Source organism: Argopecten irradians, chromosome 3, assembly GCF_041381155.1.
Source record: "Argopecten irradians isolate NY chromosome 3, Ai_NY, whole genome shotgun sequence".
NCBI classification, from domain to species: Eukaryota; Metazoa; Mollusca; class Bivalvia; order Pectinida; family Pectinidae; genus Argopecten; species Argopecten irradians.
Genome location: NC_091136.1, coordinates 8,138,450 through 8,161,224, shown reverse-complemented (window position 1 = coordinate 8,161,224; position 22,775 = coordinate 8,138,450). Strand labels below are relative to the sequence as shown.

Sequence of the window (22,775 nt, the reverse complement as noted above, 5' to 3'; positions counted from 1 at the left end):
ATCCGTCATTCTGTCCCCCGCTAATGTATATCTGCCTGTTCCCCTCGCGTCCTCTGTGTTGTACAGTGATCACACAATGTTTTATAGGGATGGGTAAAAAAACAAGTACCAATTTCCATTAACGGAATGTGAAAATCCGCTTATCGTCAACTCTGTTTGCCACGATAACGCCATGACAGTGCCTTTGGCCTGTCCTCGTTATGGGACTACTCTTGCTTCGCTCTGGGACCACCACAGCCTCGCTCTTGGTTGATGAAGTTACGAGGTACCGGGTCGCCCCAAACTCGGTCGCTAACGACATTATGACAGGTTATGTGTGCCGACCTCCCTAGCGCCGCTCAGCGTTGTTAGGGAATATGTAATTAAAAGAGCAACGTCATGTTCGCCAATACGGGAGATTTAGCTTTCACGAGAGTTTGGTTTTTATTACTTCTACTTAATGGATGGTGTTGTTAGCTTTCGGCGCTCACTGTTTACGGAATAATGTGATGATGAAATCCGAAACCTCCCCAACAAGAGACAAAATACTACTGGTTCTTGTGTTAATTAGCCTCATCGGTAAACATGTGTAACACCCATCACGATTAGGGCTCCGAGTGAATTATTAAATTTCATATCTTACAGCGATATACGGAACATGTAGTATAAAGTATTTTCTGTCATAAATGAGTTATGTCACTCATTATGGACAAGAGTTTCGATTTTATTATATTACGAGATTTCATAACTAATTTATATGCGCCTTAATGGCTTTGTCAGCCACGCATCAAAAATGTCAAATATTACATGCTATAAAAATATTTCTTTGTTCTCACTTTAATCGTGAACATTTTAGTAGGACTGTGTTGTTGTGTACCAAATATGAAATAGTGTATCATATTAACGATTAAACATTAGAGGTAATCTTCAATATCTATGATAAAATCGCCGGATATTTCACCTTCATTTGAAATGTATTTGAATTTATAAAAACAAAAACAAAATATTTGTAGAAATTACACGTTGGCCAAAGTAATAAAGGTTAACGAAGACACGAAATACAGTATACGAGAAAATGAAGTGGTAAACAGTGAAGTAGTAGCCGCCACGAAACTTCGTAATCGGTAAATAGCAGTAATAGTTACAGTGCCACACAATTGAGAAACAAATAAAAAAATTGAAGTATACATCTATCTTTAGTACTATGTCTCCCTTGAAAATCCCGGGGTCAATATTTTGCGGATTCTTATGGACATATTCTCGGAGGTTAACTTTCGCGGTTCACTATTTCCTATATTTATCTGAATTACTGCTCTAAGGTACGCATTGAATTTCTGAATATGTCGGTGAAATTCAGTTTAAACGCAAATAAAGCGAAAATAAAACCATCCGTTATACCTTTTTGGGATCAATGTTTCCATGCTAGGTATCGGTCGGCAGATTCTCCGGTATAATCCATATTCTCCGGTATATCATTCCATGTTCTCCCGGTATAATCCATATTATCCGGTATAATCCATATATTCTCCTATATATATATCCATATCCTCCGGTATTATCAATATTCCACAGTAAAATCCATATTCTCTAGTATAATCCCGATTCACCGATATAATTCGTATACTTCGGCATAATCCATATTATCCTATATAAATATTTTCCGGTATAATCCACGTTTTCTTAGCTACCAACAAATGGAACGTTCATTTAAACACGAACTATACAAAATTATATAAAATAAACGAACCCAACACAAAATGTCCGTAAAACAATTGTATTTTCAACCTTGTTCATTGTAGTCATTAACATTAATATGAAATGATAACACACAAAAGCAATCAGAAATACAGCTGTAGTGCACGCTCCTCATATGGTCGTCATCAAAAAGGTTACACACGTAAATATCACAATAAGTTTTACAGCTGAAGTCGTGAAAATAGTATTTAATAAGTTCGTATTATATACATTGTTACGTATTTAATTAAACAGGATTAATATAGCCAGAAATCAAATTGTATCTTAATTTTTTAATAGATATTACAAAATGATAGTGGATTTCTGGTTTAGGAAAATAATTTTCAACCAACAATACCACAACAAGTATAACAATAAATTTAATAAACTCATAAATAAATATATCTTTGAAGAAATCTGATGTAAAAAAATGTATATAAGACATTTTAGAGGTATTATTGTCGAAATGTTATTATGATATATAGTTTGCAATGTTTTGCAAATTTAGATAAAACAACACATTTTGTTTTATTATCAACTCCTCGTGTACTCTGTATTAACATGTAATACTGTATGAGGAGGCATGACGTTAAACACTTATCTTGAAAAACTATTCAGAACTTATAAAGTCCAACTTGGCATAGATATGTTGAATGCATTAAACAAATTTACGCTTTGCTTTATAGCAATCTGCACATCACCTGACTCAATGAATTCTTAAATTGATAAATTCGGTTTCATACTGTTTCACAGCGTACAGCAAATAAAATAACAAAACCACACTCAAGTTACAGTGCACTCTTTCATAAATATTTTGACATTTTTACATTCAATAAGTTAAACATAAAATATGACACTCGTTCATCTTAATGAAAAACTGAGTGAAACTGTATGAAAAAGGTATAAGTTTAGGTGGGTTTTTTTCACTTTCAAAGACATTTTAAATTAATCCATAGAAAAATGTCCCAATGTCGTTATGACCGACCATTATGAATATATAAATCCTTAGTTAATTTTTAGGATTCATCTTTAGTTAAAATCAAAGTGAGAAATAATTAAAGAATGATAAATATATCACATTTAAGCTTCGTTTGTCATAAAGACAACAATAACTCCCATAAAAAATTGAGTACAATTTGTAATACGCACACTTTACAAGAAGTGGCAAAAATGTTTAAAAACGTAAATAAATATTTCAAATAACGATAAACATTTAACATGTACAAAATGCTTTGAAAGTGATACTTTTATTTATGTTCAAATGTGGTTCTCTTAAAAATAAATCCAGTAATATACGATAGATCTATGAATGAAAATATGAATCACTGAATGATATGTATAATACTGTTTTATGCAATGATACAAAAATAAGAACCAGCACTTATATTTATCAACACCGTCGTTTGACTTTCACTTTCATATAGGAAAGGACGGAAAACTAAATATATTCAAATCAATACAGTATATTGTCCATTTTGAACAATTATCAGATTGTTATAAATTAAAGGAGATCGTAGTTTGACTTTCAAAAATATATCCTAGTTCAAAATATCACATTTAATGGACGGAATGTCTTGTAAAGGAATGTGAAATCTAAATACATGTCAATTTTGTACAACCAATCAGAAAATTATCACATAGATTATCACAACCAACCAAATAACACTTCCCCACGGGAAAATTAAATTTGATATATGTACAACGTTTGATTGGACAGTTATGTTGGTGAAAGGATCGGCCATGAAAGGATATGCCCGAACCTAATAAACAAAATAGAATGATTGAAATGGTAATTATATTGAGCATTTGAATAACATATCAAGAGAACTATGGATTTACCCGATGAAAAAAGTCGCAAAACGTAAAATGTTTAGTAGATGGGTATTTAAGTTTACTCTGAAGTTCGAATGCTTTATGAATTATTGGAATTAAGCTAGAGTAGACTATTATGCAATAGTAATGAAGTATGATTCTGATGTCATTGACAGTTAATTACCTACTAGTTCGTTTAACAAATATCAAAACCAATAATTGAACACTTTTAATTCAAAAATCGTCTTTGATTGTGCAAATGGATGCAAAACAAGTTAACTATGGAGACACGGCATAAACGTCATGTGTGACATAATATACGGGCTCTTGTAGATCCACATGTACGCCAGCAAAACTTTGAAAAGTAAAACGGGAAATTTGACGACAGCTGTAATTTAGTTCGAAGGTTATATCTGGTATACACAAAGTAATACTGTTGGTTTATGGTGCCCCTAAGCACCCGGGCAAAGCATATGGAGGTAATGCTAATCCGCCATAATCACCACAACCAACTACTTGTAGAAACATTCTCTGAAGTGGTAGCATGGCATTGTTCTTTATTTCAGTAGTCACCTTCTTGTTTTTCGTGGATTACCTCCCTTCATTTGTTGTCTGCCCTTGGAATAATTTCCACCTGACTACCAGGCATCAGCTTATCAAAGAAAAACCTCAACATGTTGTGGGCCTGAAACACATAAAAGTAAAACAAACTGTACATCTCATGTCATCTCTCATAACGCATGAAGAAAGAAAACTTTCTTAGTAATCGGCTTAAAATAAACAAGTATGTCATCGACAAACATCCACATTTATATGAGCTGCCTGTTCATTGACCTTCAAATAACAAGGACTAAAATGTTTAGAAACATTTCACCTTTACGGCCGTATTGACATTATCCAATGCTCGGTGCAATTATCAGGAGAAGCAATATAATATTCTCTGTTCTATATTCTGACCTAGGATACGTGATTTGATTCCAGATCTAATACAAGTAGAGAAGATACTAGGCTTCCCATCACCCCATTATAGCACGCAGAAGGAATAAGTCAATAAAAGATCCGGTCTAGCTGCCATAACGTTAAATATAACAATATTGTATGACCACACACCTACACCAAATGTCAAGACAATTTATGCCGGGCATTTACGTTTTGTTACAAAATGATAATCATCTGAAAGGATGGTACAAAATTACACATCTTCAAAAATCATCGCTTAAACTCTAAAGGACTTGTTAGTCATTTAAGGCCAAGTTCAAATTATGACCCACCCAAAACAAAAAGGATTTCGCCTTCTTTAGCACGTCATTGCAAGGTTACTAAGTCCTTTAATAACTGTATAAGATTGTTCAGAAAAGAACTGCTATGTGTCGGTGTATACCATGTGATTACCTATGAATATTAAAATCAAATGATCATAGAAATTCTTTTTATTTTCCAATCAAAGCCATGACTCCAATATCGTCAAACTTGTTATGAAATCCTTGCGCCACGGAGGCGGGCAGAGTCCGCCCGTTGTGATAGCAAGGAATAGAATTCCTGATAAAATCTAGGCTAACGTCTAAAACACAGTCAGATGGCCTTGCTTTATCAAGCGTAAGGGAACCTCACACATTCCGACGAATCATCACCAACCCTGGTTATAAGATAGTTTTTTTATCATATCTACGGATTCCTGGTCATCATCGCTGGATTTTCCAATTTGCCAAATGTGTCAATAAATCATTTCTTTAGGATGTCGATTTCATTTCATGCATGCATGCTTGTGAAATGATTAAACCATTTGCTTTATATCAAGATTGTATTATTTCACACATGTACAACATCAATTTTCTACAAAGTAATTTGACATTAATTACCGACTTGAATTCAATTCAACAATTTGCGTGTAATTGTATTTTCCCAGTTATGGCGCAATATTAATTCCTGTTCTCCCCTCATTACTTAAATGGACTTTCCGACATCAGAATTATTAGTCGATTATAGACTTGTCCTATGTAACATCCAAATGATGGGGTTTTCTTTTTCTCTCTCTATATTACGAGCATTCAATGTATGAGAAATTATATATAAATGTATACGAATACACCTTTCATGAATACAACTGTTATCCAAGTTGATAGCAGACTATTTTTTTCTTTTTCTTTTAGAATAAATACAATTTACATTATACTATGAACTACATCTGAATAGTTGTATCTATAAAAAAAACATTCCAAATGGCGTCTTAATTATAGTAAAATATTTTATGTAAGTTGAAAATATAAACATTCATTCTAAAATGCGAATGCGATGTATTTGGAATGTTTCCATCAAAACTAACAAATAATGAAGTGTAGATAGCCTTTAAAAATCTTTCTTTCTTTTTTTTTTACATTTCCAACGTATGTTAATTATAAAAAAAAATATTTTCATAACATATAATTTTGGATAATTTAATTATACAAATGAAAAGAAAATCGTTGGTTAGAATGAGTTTGTATCCAATTTAATTATGATATTGCCTGGCCCCCACGCCGCTCCCAGTAGTCCAATGCACTAAAGTTACAACAATACTATCTCTGTAACAGCTGCCAACTTTGTCATACATCAACGTCAACACACCAGACAAATACATTTCAATATAAAGAAAAAATCGCTCATATGTTTTCTCTCTATAATTAACAAACATAAATTACTCATCAACGTGCTTGTCGGATACATTTGGGTTAAATGACCTTGTGAATTCTGTTATCTGTCCTTGGAGTAATGATAAGTATACGGATGGTAGACTTTCCTCTCCCTTCATAATCGACTAGAGCAAGTGGTGAACAGATGAACATATCGTTTGCCTTTCACTAAATCAACTCACTTTCTCTACATGCATAGTGAGGAAGGTTATCGTATTTGAGCACAGCTATATATGGCAATTTCCGAAAATAATACCCAACCTTATTTTACAAAAATTCGAAAACTTGGGGGAATTGCCTGCAAATAAGACCCCCTTCCTTTTACTGGAGGCTGACTTTGATGAAAGGAATTTTCAAATAAGCTTTTTTGAGTGCTGTATTTACATCGCTAGTTATGACTGAATGTTTGAGCCTCAGAAAACAAATTAATTCTGACCACTTTTCTATAGTTCATAACGCGTTAATGGTATTCTCTGCCACCGGGAAGACATTTGATGAAATGATGTATAGTAATTCTCTGTCAGACGAACAGAAATTTATTGTTTCAATCAACCTTATCAGAAAAATTTATTTCAGTTTTTAAAATAACCCTGAAATTCTAAATCAATACAGAGTGGGACTCAACATTTCCCTAGGATTTTCAATCATTTCATGCAATATATAATAGATACATGTCTATATTTTAAGTAGCATTATTCTCTCTTACTTTCACCTATCACAAACCTCACTCGATAATGAAATGAAAAAAATAATATTTATGACGGCAAAGTGAATAACGAAGGAACACTACATTAAAACATATCATTACTATTGAACTAAATTTAAATGTTCATTTTCAGAGCAAACCCCAACCCTAAAAATATTCAGACCGTGTTGGTATAATCAAGAATGAATTAAAAGGAGGAGTTCCAACATTAAAAGATCTTTTCATATGAGAAAGTAAAAGATAGGAATATTCCTTCCGGATCAACCCAAGGTTTAAGAATGTTTATTGACTTCATGGGTGAATTAGCCATGGCCTTCATAACCAGGCGTTTGTGTGATAAAATTGTATTGTACACATGGTAGTTGCCTTGAAAAGGCCTATCTGGCACAGGAAGATATGAGAGAAAATCCCACCATTTTAGAACTTCTATTATCTTGCTCTTTTGAGCGTTCGAACCAGACAATTCCATCAATGTACCTTTACTATAGAACAATGGGAAAGACAACATGATCAAACCAGGAATGAGAGTTTATAAAACAGGGTATGAATTAGTTACATTCTCAAGACTTTTAACAGGTTATGAATTAGCTGCATTCTCACGACTTTTAACAGGTTATGAATTAGCTACATTCTCACGACAGTTCCTGGGGAATTACAACAAAATATATAATTCTAACGCCAGGCATTAATTGCTTTGTTACACAAACCAGAAATGAAATTCATTGGAACAGCACAAATCTCCGTTACAATCTAGATATCAAAGCGCTGGCAGTGTTGCTTTCATTACTGCCTTCTTAACGACTATTTCTCACACATAGTACTCTCGATCATTCTAGGAATTGATCTCTGACATAATCATCTTCTGGGCTGTTTTTCTTACACAAACATTTCAATGCTTTGATCTTTTTCTGTGCAATTCTAGAATGACAATTAGTATATGTGGTAGTTTTGATATTTAACACCATGACTTAGGATTCACATTTTTACATTCATTTCCTTAACCTCCCATAAAAGCGGGTTTTGTTGTAATGTTATTCAAAGTAGTTGTATGTATAAATGTTATACGGATAGTAAGTATGGTGAAATGGCATATCGTAGTGGAATGTATGGTGGTTACTAATGCTGAAAGTAAAACATAAGTGGTAGTCGGGTATACATCATTTACTTTCACAAACCCCAACTAGTAAACCCCTTCAATGTGAAATCAACTCAAACAAATATCTGAAGCACAATATAGGCCTGGTTTACACTTTGATTTATTAAGTTACTAAAAGTACATTGTTCCAGGAGATTGTCAAAGTACTGGCAAGTACCAAGATCATAGAAACAGCACAACATTCAAGTGCCCGTAATAAATCTATTCTTCTGTGTCAAATGTCAAACAAATTTCATCGCAATATGAATTACTTCACACACAAAGCGAGAAACATCGATAGAATTATCACGTTGCAGATCTTAGAAAACTCAACGGCTTGCTCTGAAGATTAAAGTCGCTGAAATCACATATATCAAGCATTTGGGGCACGGTCCTACGAGCTATTCAACAAAGGCTGATATGCCCTAAACCAGTTACTGTAATAAACTAGTTTTCATCACTGGTCTGGGACGTGAATTTGGCAGTAATTTGCAGTGAAGACTAATGAGATCACAAACAGCAATAAGTTTATCTTCATCGGTGACTTAACATTTGTCAGTCTAAAGTAACGCTTGCTTGATAAAAGTAATCCTGACAATGGTCTCCATTCTTTACCTATTTTTCAGTAATAAACAAATGATTTTTGATTTTATTGGACATCTTTCCTTCGCAAAACAGGATCATTTATTACAAATTCGAAATGATATTTTCTACTTAGTCCTTTAGTAGTTCAACTAAGTATTCTGTGAAAACCTAATGGTAAAACTCTTTGTTATCCCTCTAATACCATACCAGTATATCGAGAGACTCACGCAGTGCTATATGGATAATTCATATCCTAGTTTACCTCCTAGCTAATATCACACAAAAACTGTTAAAAGATTAATGATTATAATTTTCATATTTTACTGCTGTCAAATAGGCTGTCAGAGCGTGTACCCAACCAAACACAACTTACAATACAAATGTCTCAGGGGATTTCAAAATAATCTCTTCTGTTCTCCAAAACTAAATGAAATATTCCAATTTCCAGGTCTGTTTGAGAACTATCTGATTCCGAGCTAGGCTCTGGGAGTCAATGAAGGAATAGTGTACCCAGAGATTTCCGGGAGTCTCCGACTGTCAGTCAAGAAAAGAATCCATCACACTAGCCGGACAAACAGAACTGGATCATCAATAGGACCTCGAGTGTGAATTACCAACAAATCGGAAATCAAGCGTGTTAAAAATTACAACACATATTTTGTTACAAGGTTTAATGTTTACTTTATAAACAAAGAATAAATTGTTGAGTCAACAAACAGGGCTGAAATGCAGTGATCTTCAATAGAGACTGAAAAATTAATGTTTCTTTGTGGATTGAGTATTTAACAAACACTGCAATGTGATATGAATATCAATCTACTCTAATCAACATTATTACGTGAATTTGTCCGTGGACAGGGGGCTTTACAATCAATTAAAGGTATATCCAGTTTCTTACAGACTGACATTATTTATTGAACTCCTGAACAAACGGTTACCTGGAGAATGATTTGAACTGCAATTCAATATGCCATAAATGTCATTATTACATGATTTAATGTATTGACCGAGGACGCGCTAGGTCTAGAACATGACCAGATTCAGGAGGTGGAGTAAAACCAGAGTGTTATGAGAAAAACCCATAACCAACAGTCTCAGCTGGCAACTGTGCAAAGTGGGTTTTAAACTTGTAACACAGAAAGGGTAATGGTAATGCATATCTTAATTATAACCTCTGTCACAAAAGTCCCCCATAAATATCAATACAAGTCAAAAAGGTTCCAATTGGAATGAAATTCATTTCAACAAAAATATCTATTTCGATATCGCACCTAATAAGAGTAGCTGTCGATGGGCTGTAAAACACAGTCACAAACAAAACAAAATTATCTCAAAGTTGGGGCAGTAAGGAAGGGACGAATGTAAGGCAGGGCACTTCTTGCTAAATTTCCATAATACATACCAAAGAAAAATGGCATCAACACAGCACAACGTTAGAAATATGAATTACAGAAACAATATCTCATGTCAAATCCTTAGTAAGGAATGGAGCCCAAGTCCTCAATGATTCCTAAATCATAAAACCCCATTACAATGTAACCAGTTTGTATGGAGTGCTGGACCTGATACTAACTTACTAAATCATCCATATTTATTACTTTTTCACCATAACATGACATGGAATCATCATCGAGCGCTGCAGTGTTGGGACAAGTTATCTCCCCATGGCTATAACTTATACATGTTTTTAGAATTCCTCCTCTAGAGCTACGAACCATCTCTTCAACAGCACCATGTTTTTAAAATTCCTCCTCTAGAGCTACGAACCATCTCTCCAACAGCACCATGACAAACTGTCTTAGTTCACACATATTACAGCACAAAACACAGTTTAATTCAAATCTTTAAATTGGAATACAAATATCATAATAATGAGTTTTTTCATTAATCATATTGTAAGGTCATATAAGGACATGTACAGTACACTAAACGTTGTGTGTTGAATTTGTGTTTTACTAGTCTGCTGTGTGTTCCAGCTATCTTTTTTTTAGACTGACAAATACAACCCTGGAGTATTTCTCTGACAAATACAAACTGGAGTACTTCTCTGACAAATACAACCTGGAGTATTTCTCTGACAATACAACCCTGGAGTACTTCTCTCAAATACAACCTGGAGTACTTCTCTGACAAATACAACCTGGAGTACTTCTCTGACAAATACAACCCTGGAGTACTTCTCTGACAAATAACCCTGGATACTTCTTGACAAATTCAACCCTGGAGTACTTCTCTGACAAATACAACCCTGGAGTATTCTCTGACAAATACAACCCTGGAGTACTTCTTTGACAAATTCAACCCTGGGTACTTCTCGACAAATACATCCTGAGTACTTCTCTGACAAATACGACAATACACCCTGGAGTAATATTCTCTGACAAATACAACCCTGGAGTACTTCTCTGACAAATACAACCCTGGAGTACTTCTCTGACAAATACAACCCTGGAGTACTTCTCTGACAAATACAACCCTGGAGTATTTCTCTGACAAATACAACCCTGGAGTACTTCTCTGACAAATACAACCCTGGAGTACTTCTCTGACAAATACAACCCTGGAGTACTTCTCTGACAAATACAACCCTGGAGTACTTCTCTGACAAATACAACCCTGGAGTACTTCTCTGACAAATACAACCATGGAGTACTTCTTGACAATACACAACCTGGACGACAAAACAACCGAGTATTTCTCGACAAATACAACCCTGAGTATTCTCTGACAAATACAACCTGAGTACTTCTCTGAAAATACAACCCTGGAGTATTTCTACAAATACAACCTGGAGTATTCTCTGACAAATACACATCCTGGAGTACATCTCTGACAAATACAACCCTGAGTAATTCTCTGACAAATACAACCTGTGTATTTCTGACAAATACAACCTGGAGTATTCTCTGACAAAAAACCTGGAGTACATCTCTGACAAATACAACCCTGAGTATTCTCTGAAAATACAACCCTGGGTATTTCTGACAAATACAACCTGAGTATTCTCTGACAAATACAATCCTGGAGTACTCTCTGACAAATACAACCCTGAGTAATCTCTGACAAATACAACCCTGGAGTATTCTGTCTGCACAAATACAACCCTGGGTATTTTGACAATAAACCTGGAGTATTTCTCTGACAAATACAACCCTGGAGTACTCTCTGACAAATACAACCCTGGGTATTCTCTGAAATACAACTGGGTATTTCTGACAAATACAACCTGGAGTATTCTCTACAAAACAATCCTGGAGTACATCTCAGACAAATAAAACCCTTGAGTACTTCTCTGACAAATACAACCTGGAGTACTTCTCCTGACAAATACAACCCTGGAGTACTTCTCTGACAAATACAACCCCGGAGTACTTCTCTGACAAATACAACCCTGGAGTACTTCTTTGACAAATTCAACCCTGGAGTGCTTCTCTGACAATTACAACCTGGTGTTTTTCTCTGACAAATACAACCCTGGAGTAATTCTCTGACAAATACAACCCTTGAGTAATTCTCTGACAAATACAACCCTTGAGTACTTCTCTGACAAATACAACCCTGGTGTACTTCTCTGACAAATACAACCCTGGAGTACTTCTCTGACAAATACAACCGTGGAGTTATTCTCTGACAAATACATTATGTACAACCCTGGAGTACATCTCTGACAAAAACAACCCTAGAGTACTTCTCAGACAAATACAACCCTAGAGTATTTCTCTGACAAATACAACCCTGGAGTACTTCTCTCACAAATACAACCCTGGAGTACTTCTCAGACAAATACAACCATGGAGTAATTCTCTGACAAATACAACCCTTGAGTAATTTTCTGATAAATACAACCCTGGTGTATTTCTGACAAATACAACCCTGGAGTATTTCTCTGACAAAAACAATCCTGGAGTACATCTCTGACAAATACAACCCTTGAGTATTTCTCTGTTAAATACAACCCTGGTGTATTTCTGACAAATACAACCCTGGAGTATTTCTCTGACAAAAACAATCCTGGAGTACATCTCTGACAAATACAACCCTTGAGTAATTCTCTGTTAAATACAACCCTGGTGTATTTCTGACAAATACAACCCTGGAGTATTTCTCTGACAAAAACAATCCTGGAGTACATCTCAGACAAATAAAACCCTTGAGTACTTCTCTGAGAAATACAACCCTGGAGTACTTCCCTGACAAATACAACCCCGGAGTACTTCTCTGACGAATACAACCCTGGAGTACTTATTTGACAAATTCAACCCTGGAGTGCTTCTCTGACAAATACAACCCTGGTGTTTTTGTCTGACAAATACAACCCTGGAGTATTTCTCTGACAAATACAATCCTGGAGTACTTCTCAGACAAATAAAACCCTGGAGAACTTCCCAGACAAATACAACCTTGGAGTACTTCTCAGACAAATACAACCCTGGAGTACTTATGTCACAAATACACCCTGGAGTACTTCCCTGACAAATACAACCCTGGAGTACTTCCCTGACAAATATAATCCTGGAGTACTTCTCTAACAAATACAAGCCTTGAGTACTTCTCTGACAAATACAAACCTGGAGTACTTCTCTGACAAATACAACCCTGGAGTACTTCTCTGACAAATACAACCCTGGAGTACTTCTTTGACAAATTCAACCCTGGAGTACTTCTCTGACAAATTCAACCCTGGAGTATTTCTCTGACAAATACAACCCTGGAGTACTTCTTTGACAAATTCAACCCTGGAGTACTTCTCTGACAAATTCAGCCCTGGAGTATTTCTCTGACAAAGACCTTGGAGTACGTCTCATCTTTTCATTTTAGTCCCATCAAATCTTGATATTTATCTTTTATAAACTATTTCTCCATATAATATTTTTTTTGTAGTATATGAATACCAAATCAACAAGGAGTAGCTATTCTAAAAGCTATTTGAAACCCATTGGCAACATTTTCCAATTATTATACAGAAACCTGAAATGGTTATACAGTAACTAAGGTATGAAAGCCTTATAAGCAAAGGGGAATAACTCTCAGAAATGCAGGTCTTCAAACAATGGAGGTAAATCTTACCTGTGTCAGGTCGCTAGGCCGAGTGATATCCTCTCCATACTGGCTGATTAAAGAGTCACATCCATAGCTACTGTAAAACAGATACAGATATTGGATATAGACATCTTCTGTTACATAGATATGGTTGTATTAAAATAAAGCCTAGAGAACGAAATGTAAAAAGTGCTGTTAAATTAAACTTTGTTGAAGTGACATTCACACAATATTCGCTCTAAGTTATTTTCAAAGAATGATTTTAAATTCTGATCACAGACTTGGAATTTGGCTTGAAGAATATCAACAAGTACACATTTAATTGAAGTGAAAATGAGAATGGTGTAACTAATGAAATACATCAGGGTCTTTTGTTCTTTCTCTTTTTTTCAAACCAGATAGAAAACGGCACTCCCTGTCAAATTCTTGTAAGGTGACTGGAATAAGACGCTCACTACTCACCTTCCAAATTGTGAGTCAAATGCCACCACAGCATTATCCCTCTCAAGGGCCAGGACTAGACAGGGGCCAGAGGTCAGCAAGGGTACCTATAAAGGTCAAAGTTCATAGTAATACAAACAAAACAGGACTATGGTATTTTATCTTGTAAAGAAAGCAAATTTTGTATTTCTGAATTTTATCTGCTACTGTCAGCATTAAAAGCAGTCTGTAACAGCAAATATTTTGCTCAGGTACTAATGAAAAAAATATGAATATATCCACTCAACTGCCATAATGTAAGGCCATTTTAACTTCTATTTTGAGCATCATCATGCCAATCATGATTCCAATGATATTTTAATAAGATGTTGACAGTTATATTCTCATAATTGCCAAGTACAGATAGTTATGTTACACATTGGGTCTGCAGGGTAAAAATGAAAATGTATACATTTATAGAAAATTTGATATGAAAGACAAGAAAAACAACACGAACCTGATTTAATCAATATTTTCTTTTACCAAAAAAAGTTCTGTAATTATTTATACACACTAATTATTTTGAATCCCTATATCATACGTACCTGTTGGAAGCTACCAGCCTCTATGATATGTAGATAGTGTTCCGCCTGTTTCTGTGTAAACCATATCATTCGGGCACCAACTATCTCAAACCTTTACAAAAAGAGCATTTAATAAATGACAATTTATATACTCACTGAGTTCAATTATTTAATAGCACACAGTAACTGGTGAGAAGGTCGGACAACTGAAGTAAAATTGTAAACAAAGAAAAGAATGAATTCAAACAGTGCAAGAGCTAATTGTTTCCAAACACGTAAACAATTTAAAAGATTTATAAATTTTATCATAACATCTCAATTCAAATACATGTAAACTTATCACTGATATATTTCCACAGAAATATTCTCAATAATTACCCATTAGATAGGAGACCATCTACAACATCAGCATAGCCACACTTCTTCCTGCCTTTTGGCCGCACCAGTCCTGGCTTCAGAACAATACATGTTGTCTGTAGCAATAGCTGATGCATGGAGTCTGAAAGGAAAACAAAAGCGCACTGAATATTGGCATCATAAAATAAATCCAGAATGAGAATTAACATTATCCACTATCTTGTTTGGTTCTGTTGTTATTCAACGTGAAATGCGTTTTTCTCATTAGCAAGAATTTTTTTTCTCTTAAATTGGCGTTAGACCAGTTACATGTACATCCAAAGTCTTACATTTGTACCAAGTCACAGTTACATGTATCAATCCATAGCCACTAAATGCCAGTCCATGAACTTGGGTAACATTGCCTATAATCAATTGAAGCTAGCAATGTCTAAACTGGACTGACAATTTGTCATCAGGCAGGGTATACATAAGATGTACCACATAGATGAATCATTACCATTATCACATTTTCAAAGCAGTATGAAGTTGATTTATGATTTAAAGAGGTTCCCTTCATAATCATTCTGTAATGTTTTAAACAATATAATTGATATGTTTGTTTACCTGTCAGGGTGTCATCCCCAATGTTATGTTTATCATGCACCAAGACATCCCTTTCTTCGTAAAACTTCACAGCTATTGTTGTATCTGCAGCAGGACAGTTGATCTGGAAGAAATATCATCAAAATTGTAGATTCTTTTTATCATTTTGATCTATAATTTCTACAGATTACATTATCATACTTAAATCTGAATTTTATAAATCACAGATGAAGATATTGATATGGATGAATGCTTTAATGCCTGATGTAAAATGAGCCATGCATGCCTATTATCAATTCTATACTTTACTTTTGCAATTTTCAATATATGAAACATTAAAGCTTAAATTTGAGAAATCTTTGTCAGATATTTATCTGTAAATAAGATGTCACTGTTATGAGCCTATAAAGAACTATACCTGTTCCTCCTGGAGGCTAGGGATGGCACTACAACATTGGCCCTCTGGGAAGAACTGTTTCTGTTCAGACACAGCCGTCACATAATCTTTGGAAGCTGTGAATCAAGTCCAACAGTTAACATAATTATTCATATTAATTTCAGTTTAAAAGCATCTCTAATGGATTCTGTCTTTAATACAGGAGAAGTTCTTTTTTTGACATGCATTTGTGTATAAAATAATATACTGAGTGGTACAGTTATGGTACCTATGTGAATTATGATGGTAAACCCTCTTTAATACATAATCAACCTCCTGTATGTTGCAAAATTAATGCATGTAAACATGGCGGCCAATACATATATTTACCATTTTTGTAAATAAACTATTATTGTTTCGGATGATAAGATGAGTTTCTGCCTATTTATTGTGATGGTATATTCAAACAAAGAACCATCAGGTGACAATGATGAAGTGTATATTTTCCAACATTACATTAATATGATATCATAGACATTGTAAGTGTAAAGTATATAACTATTTCCATTCTAGTGTAAATGATGATTACCATGGAGAGCATTAAGTACAGGGTCCACCCCAAACACTCCCCTCCAGTAGAACTGACTGAGTCGTCTGGCTCCCTGGGGGTCCATTGGCCCCAACAGATCAAGTAAGTATTTCACAGCATTTTCTCGCTCCAGAGTGAGGTATACACATGGACCTGATGTTAGGTAGGTCAAATGTTTCTCCAGTGACTCAGAATCCTGCAATTGGAATGTTTCATAGAGAATGTTGTTCAAACAGTTTATATAAAGTCAAGCTACCCAATTTATTTTTCCCATAAATGTGAAATGTGTAGTTGATAATCAAAGCTTAAAAATGATAATTTGTTGATTTTCTTTAAATTAAAGTAAACAGAAAGATTTGAAAACATTGTATACATCAACAATAATTAAGCCAAATTTTCAATTCAGTAGCCTTAAGGAAAAAAGATAATTCAGAATCCTACCAAATTTGTTATGTTAATTGACAGGCAACTATCTTTTCATAAATTAAACAAATCAACAACATAATTAGCATAACATCTTTTTAAACAGATGGGCTCTGACATTTTTGTCTGAAATCTAAAATTTTACACAATTGTTTAAATCAGTACTAAATTGCAGTACAGTGGGAACCAGTCCAGTCCAGTATGTGGGATAAAACACCTACCATTTCGTTGCCATCCACTAAAGTCATTGCCTGGTCACGGTCCAGCACACACATCCGAAGTCCGGTGATATGGAATTTCTCTTGTACTATCTTCTTCAGAATTTTGGACAAATGTCTGCGGACAGCGCGAGGTTTGATGAGGAGGAAGGTTGTGAATGGCTGAGGTCCGCGCTGCATCAAGTCAAATACTGACTCCTTTGTTCCAGTCATCCCTCTGTATAACATATACAGTACCATTCACAATCTACATAATGTATTCATCAAGTAAATAATATTATCCATGATTTAATGGCTGTTTCAATAAACATACATCACAAATACAATATGTAATGTATACATAACATAAACAGTATTATTTACAATCCACATATTACTGATTTATTTTTCAAATATATATTATCAATAATTTAATGATTTCCCTCCAATAGACATACTACATGTGACTGTAGTACCCACCGTTCTATACCCTGTGGATAGTGTCGGACACTCGGGAGATATGGCAGCAGTGAACGTGACTGAGGATCAGCGTACAGCTCACGATCGGTGAAGAAGGAGCGAGCAAAGGAGTAGGCCTCCTCTGGTGTATGTGACATGAGATAGTCTATGTGGCCACTCTGAGGGTTGTGTGAGAGGTTACTGATGACAGAGTTCAACTTCTCAAATCCACCAATACCCCTTAGGACTAGAACAAGTGCTGGCTCTGAAATATTTAAAAATACATATCACTGTACATAAAACGTTATTTTTCAATTTCATTAATAAAATTTGAATATTAAACCTTAAGTTATAAGGCAAAAAAAAAATATGCCTGTTTAGAGTTACATTGGCAAAAAAAATAGGGTCGGTAGATCGAGAGGATTATTTTTCTTTTTTAGCGTCTTTCACTCTAAAATAATGGCCGGAACTGGAGTCTGAGATCGAAATCCCGACTTTTAATAAAAAAAATTCGTAAAAAAGTGGGAAAAAAAATTAGGGTCGGTTGGGTAACCCTAAACAACCATTTTATTTTTTGGGCCTAAATGCCAATTTCTTTTTATATCTGAACTATTTTCTTATTAAGGTAAAAAATTATAGACCTTAAGCAAATAATCAAATGTTTCTTAATGTATTCCCTCCCTGAATTTCATAATTGACTGGTCTAGTCTTTGATTTAGAAGAGCCCAAATGTGGCTTCAGGGGTAAATGAGTGAATACTAAGCTATCTCATCAATACTCACCATCAGTAAGTGTATGTATATTCTTCTTCCACTGGCGATCCCCAACCTCATAGGGAGTGACTTCTTTGGCTTGGGATAAAGTTAGGGATGGAACCCATTTGATCCCTAGTAACTCAAATCCCTCAGTCAAGGGCAGGCTGATGGGGGTCTTACTGTATGGTACCATGTTGGAGAGTTGACCTAGGTATACAAAATGAACACTTACTCATATTATATTTGTACTAGCAGTGTAGTTAACATACATATAGAGCTGCATTACTGGCATCAAACTCCAACTAAATATACCTGGCAACCTGTATCAGATACAAAGTTGTTATCCTGCTTCAAACTTTAATTCACTTATAATTTAATCAATACTTTAGAATTAACTCAAACTCAGCACTAAAATGATTATAAGAGAACTTCAGAAAATTCAATTTTCTTAATAAAAAAGTTTTAACCTTTGCTGCTTGAACACATCATTCTTATGACTTTGTTACATCAAATCTTATAATGTAAATAAAATGAAAATATCTCAAAACTGAAATATCAAATGTGAAGAGAAATAAGTTGCTACAGCTGATCTTACCGACAAGTAGACCACAACTCTTTAGGTTATTATGGCCGAGAACAAGGAGAACGACCACTTCTTCCATCTCAGGGTTACTGTAAAGCTTTGGCACAACAAAACTGGGGTTTACACTGATCTCATAATCCACACACTGTAAACAGAAAAGGAACTGGCATTTTCATTAACTTTTTTGGAGCGGAGACTGATGGGGTTCGCAGGTTTATTTTTTTTTTCTTGATTTGAAGACTTCTTTAAATAATGTAAAGTTATCATGAAAACGTATTTTGTCATCCATATTCATTACAACCCATAACTGGATTTTACTTCTCTTACCCTTATCAAACAAAAAATCCTGTTAGGTGTTGCATCCTATACTATCTACATGTATATGGTATAGGATGCTAAACCTAATATGTATGTACATGTATATCCTAATCATGGTAAAATGCTTTATTGACCACAAAATGTGCTGGTGTTTTTCCAGCAAGTCTATGTTCTCTTAATTACCATCTTTTGTAATGAAATATAAATGTTCACTGTTACTTTGTCTATACGAGGGTATTTTAATTATCAAAAACCAACCCAATTATCCCTTCACATGAAACTGTAATTTTTGAAAACAATCCTCAAATTTTTCAGAATTTTATTACATAAATTATGTACACATATACACACAATTTTTTTTTTAAATTATCACATAACTGACCTGTTTAGCTATGTCATACGATCAAATCATACACATTGTAAGACAATAACACTATTGTAATGTCACAGGTAATAATTATCATGATCAAAGTATGACGTCGCACAATTGTTTCGGTAGATAGAAACGTCAAACTCAAGCCTTATTTCACCATTCTTTTAAAGAAACAAAATTGAAGGTTTTGTCTGTATTTCCATAAATACCAGTCATGTGATAAATAGAATCATACACCTGTAGCTAAGTAATATGAAATTTATTAAATTCGTTAAATATTTTGATATGCCACAAATTTCATATAACATAGCCACTCGTGTAAGATCCTCTATTCAGAAAATTGTAAGGGAAGATTTTTAGAATCCTAAACAGTCGCCACACTTGTAGTGTGTACCTTGCTGAGCTCTCCACCTAGAACAGCCTGTAGGCCATCTGAGTACCGTGCTGCATGGAACAGCTGCTTAGAGTTGAGTGGGAAGTCTACTGCTCTCTGTATCGTACCTGGAATAGATAGAAAGATATATAGAGAGTATAGTGTCATCAAATACTTACACGACAGTCAAGATCTTCTTTCATTATTAATACATTCTTCTAATGATCATAATGCAAGCAAAAGTCATCTTTTTCAAATAGCATCAAAGTATATCTCATTCAATTTAAAAACTTTTTTTTTTTTTGTAATTTTCCCTGTACCCTTAGGGTGATGGGTGGTGTAGTGGTTAAGCCACTCGCCTTTCACCTAGCCGGCCGGGTTCGATCCCTGGCATAGACGTGAAAAGGTCCAGGGTCACCTGCCCGATCGCGTGGGTTTTCTCCGGGAACTCCGGTTTCCTCCCACACTAAGACCCCTCGTGCGCTAACATCCAGGCCATCAAGAGTGATTTGCATAAGTTGTATAACTTGTTTCTCAATCGATGTAAAATAAATTAAGTTTATATTTTTATTTCCCTGTACCACAATACTTGTCAATGACCCCCTTTGACCAATCAGACTTACCCATGACCCCCTGGAGTGTGAGTTGTACCATGCAGGCCTCTATCAGACTAGCCGCGTGGTGTGCAGCATTCTCCTTCTCCAGCAGCAGTAAAGTACAAGGCAGTACAGCCTCTGTATTTCTCTCCTGTGGACATAGCACTCTCACAAAATCAGCTCCATCCACCATCTCAACCGACTGAGTCCCGGGACAGAAAATAGGGACAGCCTCACTCTCAATACCTAAAGAAAGAAAGTTTTAAATGAAAACATACGAACAACACTAAAATCCTAATGTATTGAACTTAATGCATCAAACAGGTACTAATAAACACAAGGATTAAAAACATTTTCATTTCAACACCCAATAGTTCTTCTCACACAGAAATATTTCTCTAATTTATGAACAGCCCTATTCACAGGAACTTTAATATATAGCAAGCATTGTTACACTACCCCAATTTCCTGCCACACAAAGTACATATATTTAGCTTGTAAGAAATTAATACACGTATCCTGTTTTTAGCGAAATTGGCAACACTTTCCTGGCCAGTACTTATTGCAAACATCAATAATCTTTACAGCTGAGCAGAAGACAAACACCTACCTAAAGAACTGGCCTTTTTCGTTGTTAATCTTGATCGTCTGATGCCCCTTATTTGGTAACCACGACGTTGACATGTTGCCATGACGATACCAATACATCTAGGCCCAACACTGGGCGACATGACCAGGAAGATATCACTTTTGGTTGTAGAGGTCAATGTTGCAGGCGGTCGTCTGCTTGGCACAACTACTGGTTTATCGTCTTTTTCTCTGAATTCATTAAATGAAACTTTTTTCCCTTTACGTCCCTTGGGACTGCCACTGCGATGGTGATCCTTTTTGGTGTACGGTGTCCCCACGTCTATAACGCCACCTGGTGGTACCCGACCACCGAACCAGCGTGTCAGCTCTATGTGTACACGAGTTTGATTTCTCGGACAAAACAGCAGACACTCGTCGCGTGAACTCCCACCATACAACGCACATAAGGAATTAGGGTCAGTCCTTCTGGCTAGGGAAGGATCTGAGGGACCAACAGCGTCAAGCCAGATTGTCCGGCCAAATGTTCCGCGGATACATACCGCTAATACTGGCCCTATGTTATTCAGCATTTCCAGATCTGTTTTAGCCTCAGAATTATCTGAAGACATGGTAGGTTTACCGGAAGCAAGATTGAGCAACTCAGGAGTTGGGTAGAGTAAACGAACTCCAGCCAAATCAAGGCCCTCTTGTAACACACGGTTAAAGATACCCATAGTTGCACGAGGGTCCTGAAAAATCTTTTTATAAATGAGTGACATTGTGTTCTGGGTATCGTAACTCACACCGTTATCATTGATTATAAGATCGGCACTTGAGTCCTCACTATCCACAGTCTGAAAGAAGAAGCCCACAGATGTGTTAAACACTTTCTGAGCCGCACTGTGATCGGGATTGATCTGTATGAAGGTTGAGAGTGGTTTGTTGGTGATGTTTGGTAGAGGTGGACGGTACACATAGGAGGGGTTACCAGTGGTAGGATCGACCTGTGACGAGGGGACTTCCCCAGATACCAGGTCCTGTAACCAAGGACATACACTATGGAGTGTGTTGGTGGACAGGAATTTAGCAAGGTGTTGTTGGAATGGAGAGCTGTCCTTCACTTCATCTTTAACCTGTAAAATAACATGTAATAAAAAGAAATGTATATGACTTGTATAACAATAAAGTGTCTATCTATAGTAAGCAAGATGAATTTTAACAATTTTAATCGTTAAACTTTTGAGTTCTGGTTGTTTCGATAATTTACATTCCTCTACAAACATGCATGTACTACATCACAATTTACAAAGGAAGGAGTAGGTTTCAGGCTTAAGCAATATCTGGCATAAATCCCCATATGTAGACAGATTTTTTTCCCCAATCTGATGAGAAAGTAGAAGCTTTCAGCCAAATGTTGTTATTACACAAGTATCTTACGATGATGCTGGTGATAAAGCTATATGGCAGACCAGGCCAGTTAGGGAATAAGATGAATCAAAGAACATCTTTCTATAATTACAGTTACCATTTTACTTTTTATAATTCTAGTGTGTGTAG

General features: G+C 35.4%; 1 protein-coding gene across 1 annotated transcript in view; it reads right to left on the bottom strand.

Moving 5' to 3' along the window:
- Window positions 1-1,737: 1,737 nt before the first annotated feature.
- The window catches only part of LOC138317477 (dynein axonemal assembly factor 8-like), a 30,405-nt gene continuing 9,367 nt past the window's right edge, over window positions 1,738-22,775 (bottom strand). Inside the window, 15 exon segments of the mRNA XM_069259165.1 lie at window positions 1,738-4,210; window positions 13,688-13,757; window positions 14,123-14,208; window positions 14,686-14,776; window positions 15,043-15,163; window positions 15,628-15,730; window positions 16,025-16,119; window positions 16,572-16,767; window positions 17,216-17,429; window positions 17,672-17,915; window positions 18,433-18,612; window positions 19,001-19,133; window positions 20,074-20,180; window positions 20,676-20,894; window positions 21,259-22,351. Coding sequence (XP_069115266.1) covers window positions 4,127-4,210; window positions 13,688-13,757; window positions 14,123-14,208; window positions 14,686-14,776; window positions 15,043-15,163; window positions 15,628-15,730; window positions 16,025-16,119; window positions 16,572-16,767; window positions 17,216-17,429; window positions 17,672-17,915; window positions 18,433-18,612; window positions 19,001-19,133; window positions 20,074-20,180; window positions 20,676-20,894; window positions 21,259-22,351 — 3,036 coding nt within the window. The 3' untranslated portion in view covers window positions 1,738-4,126.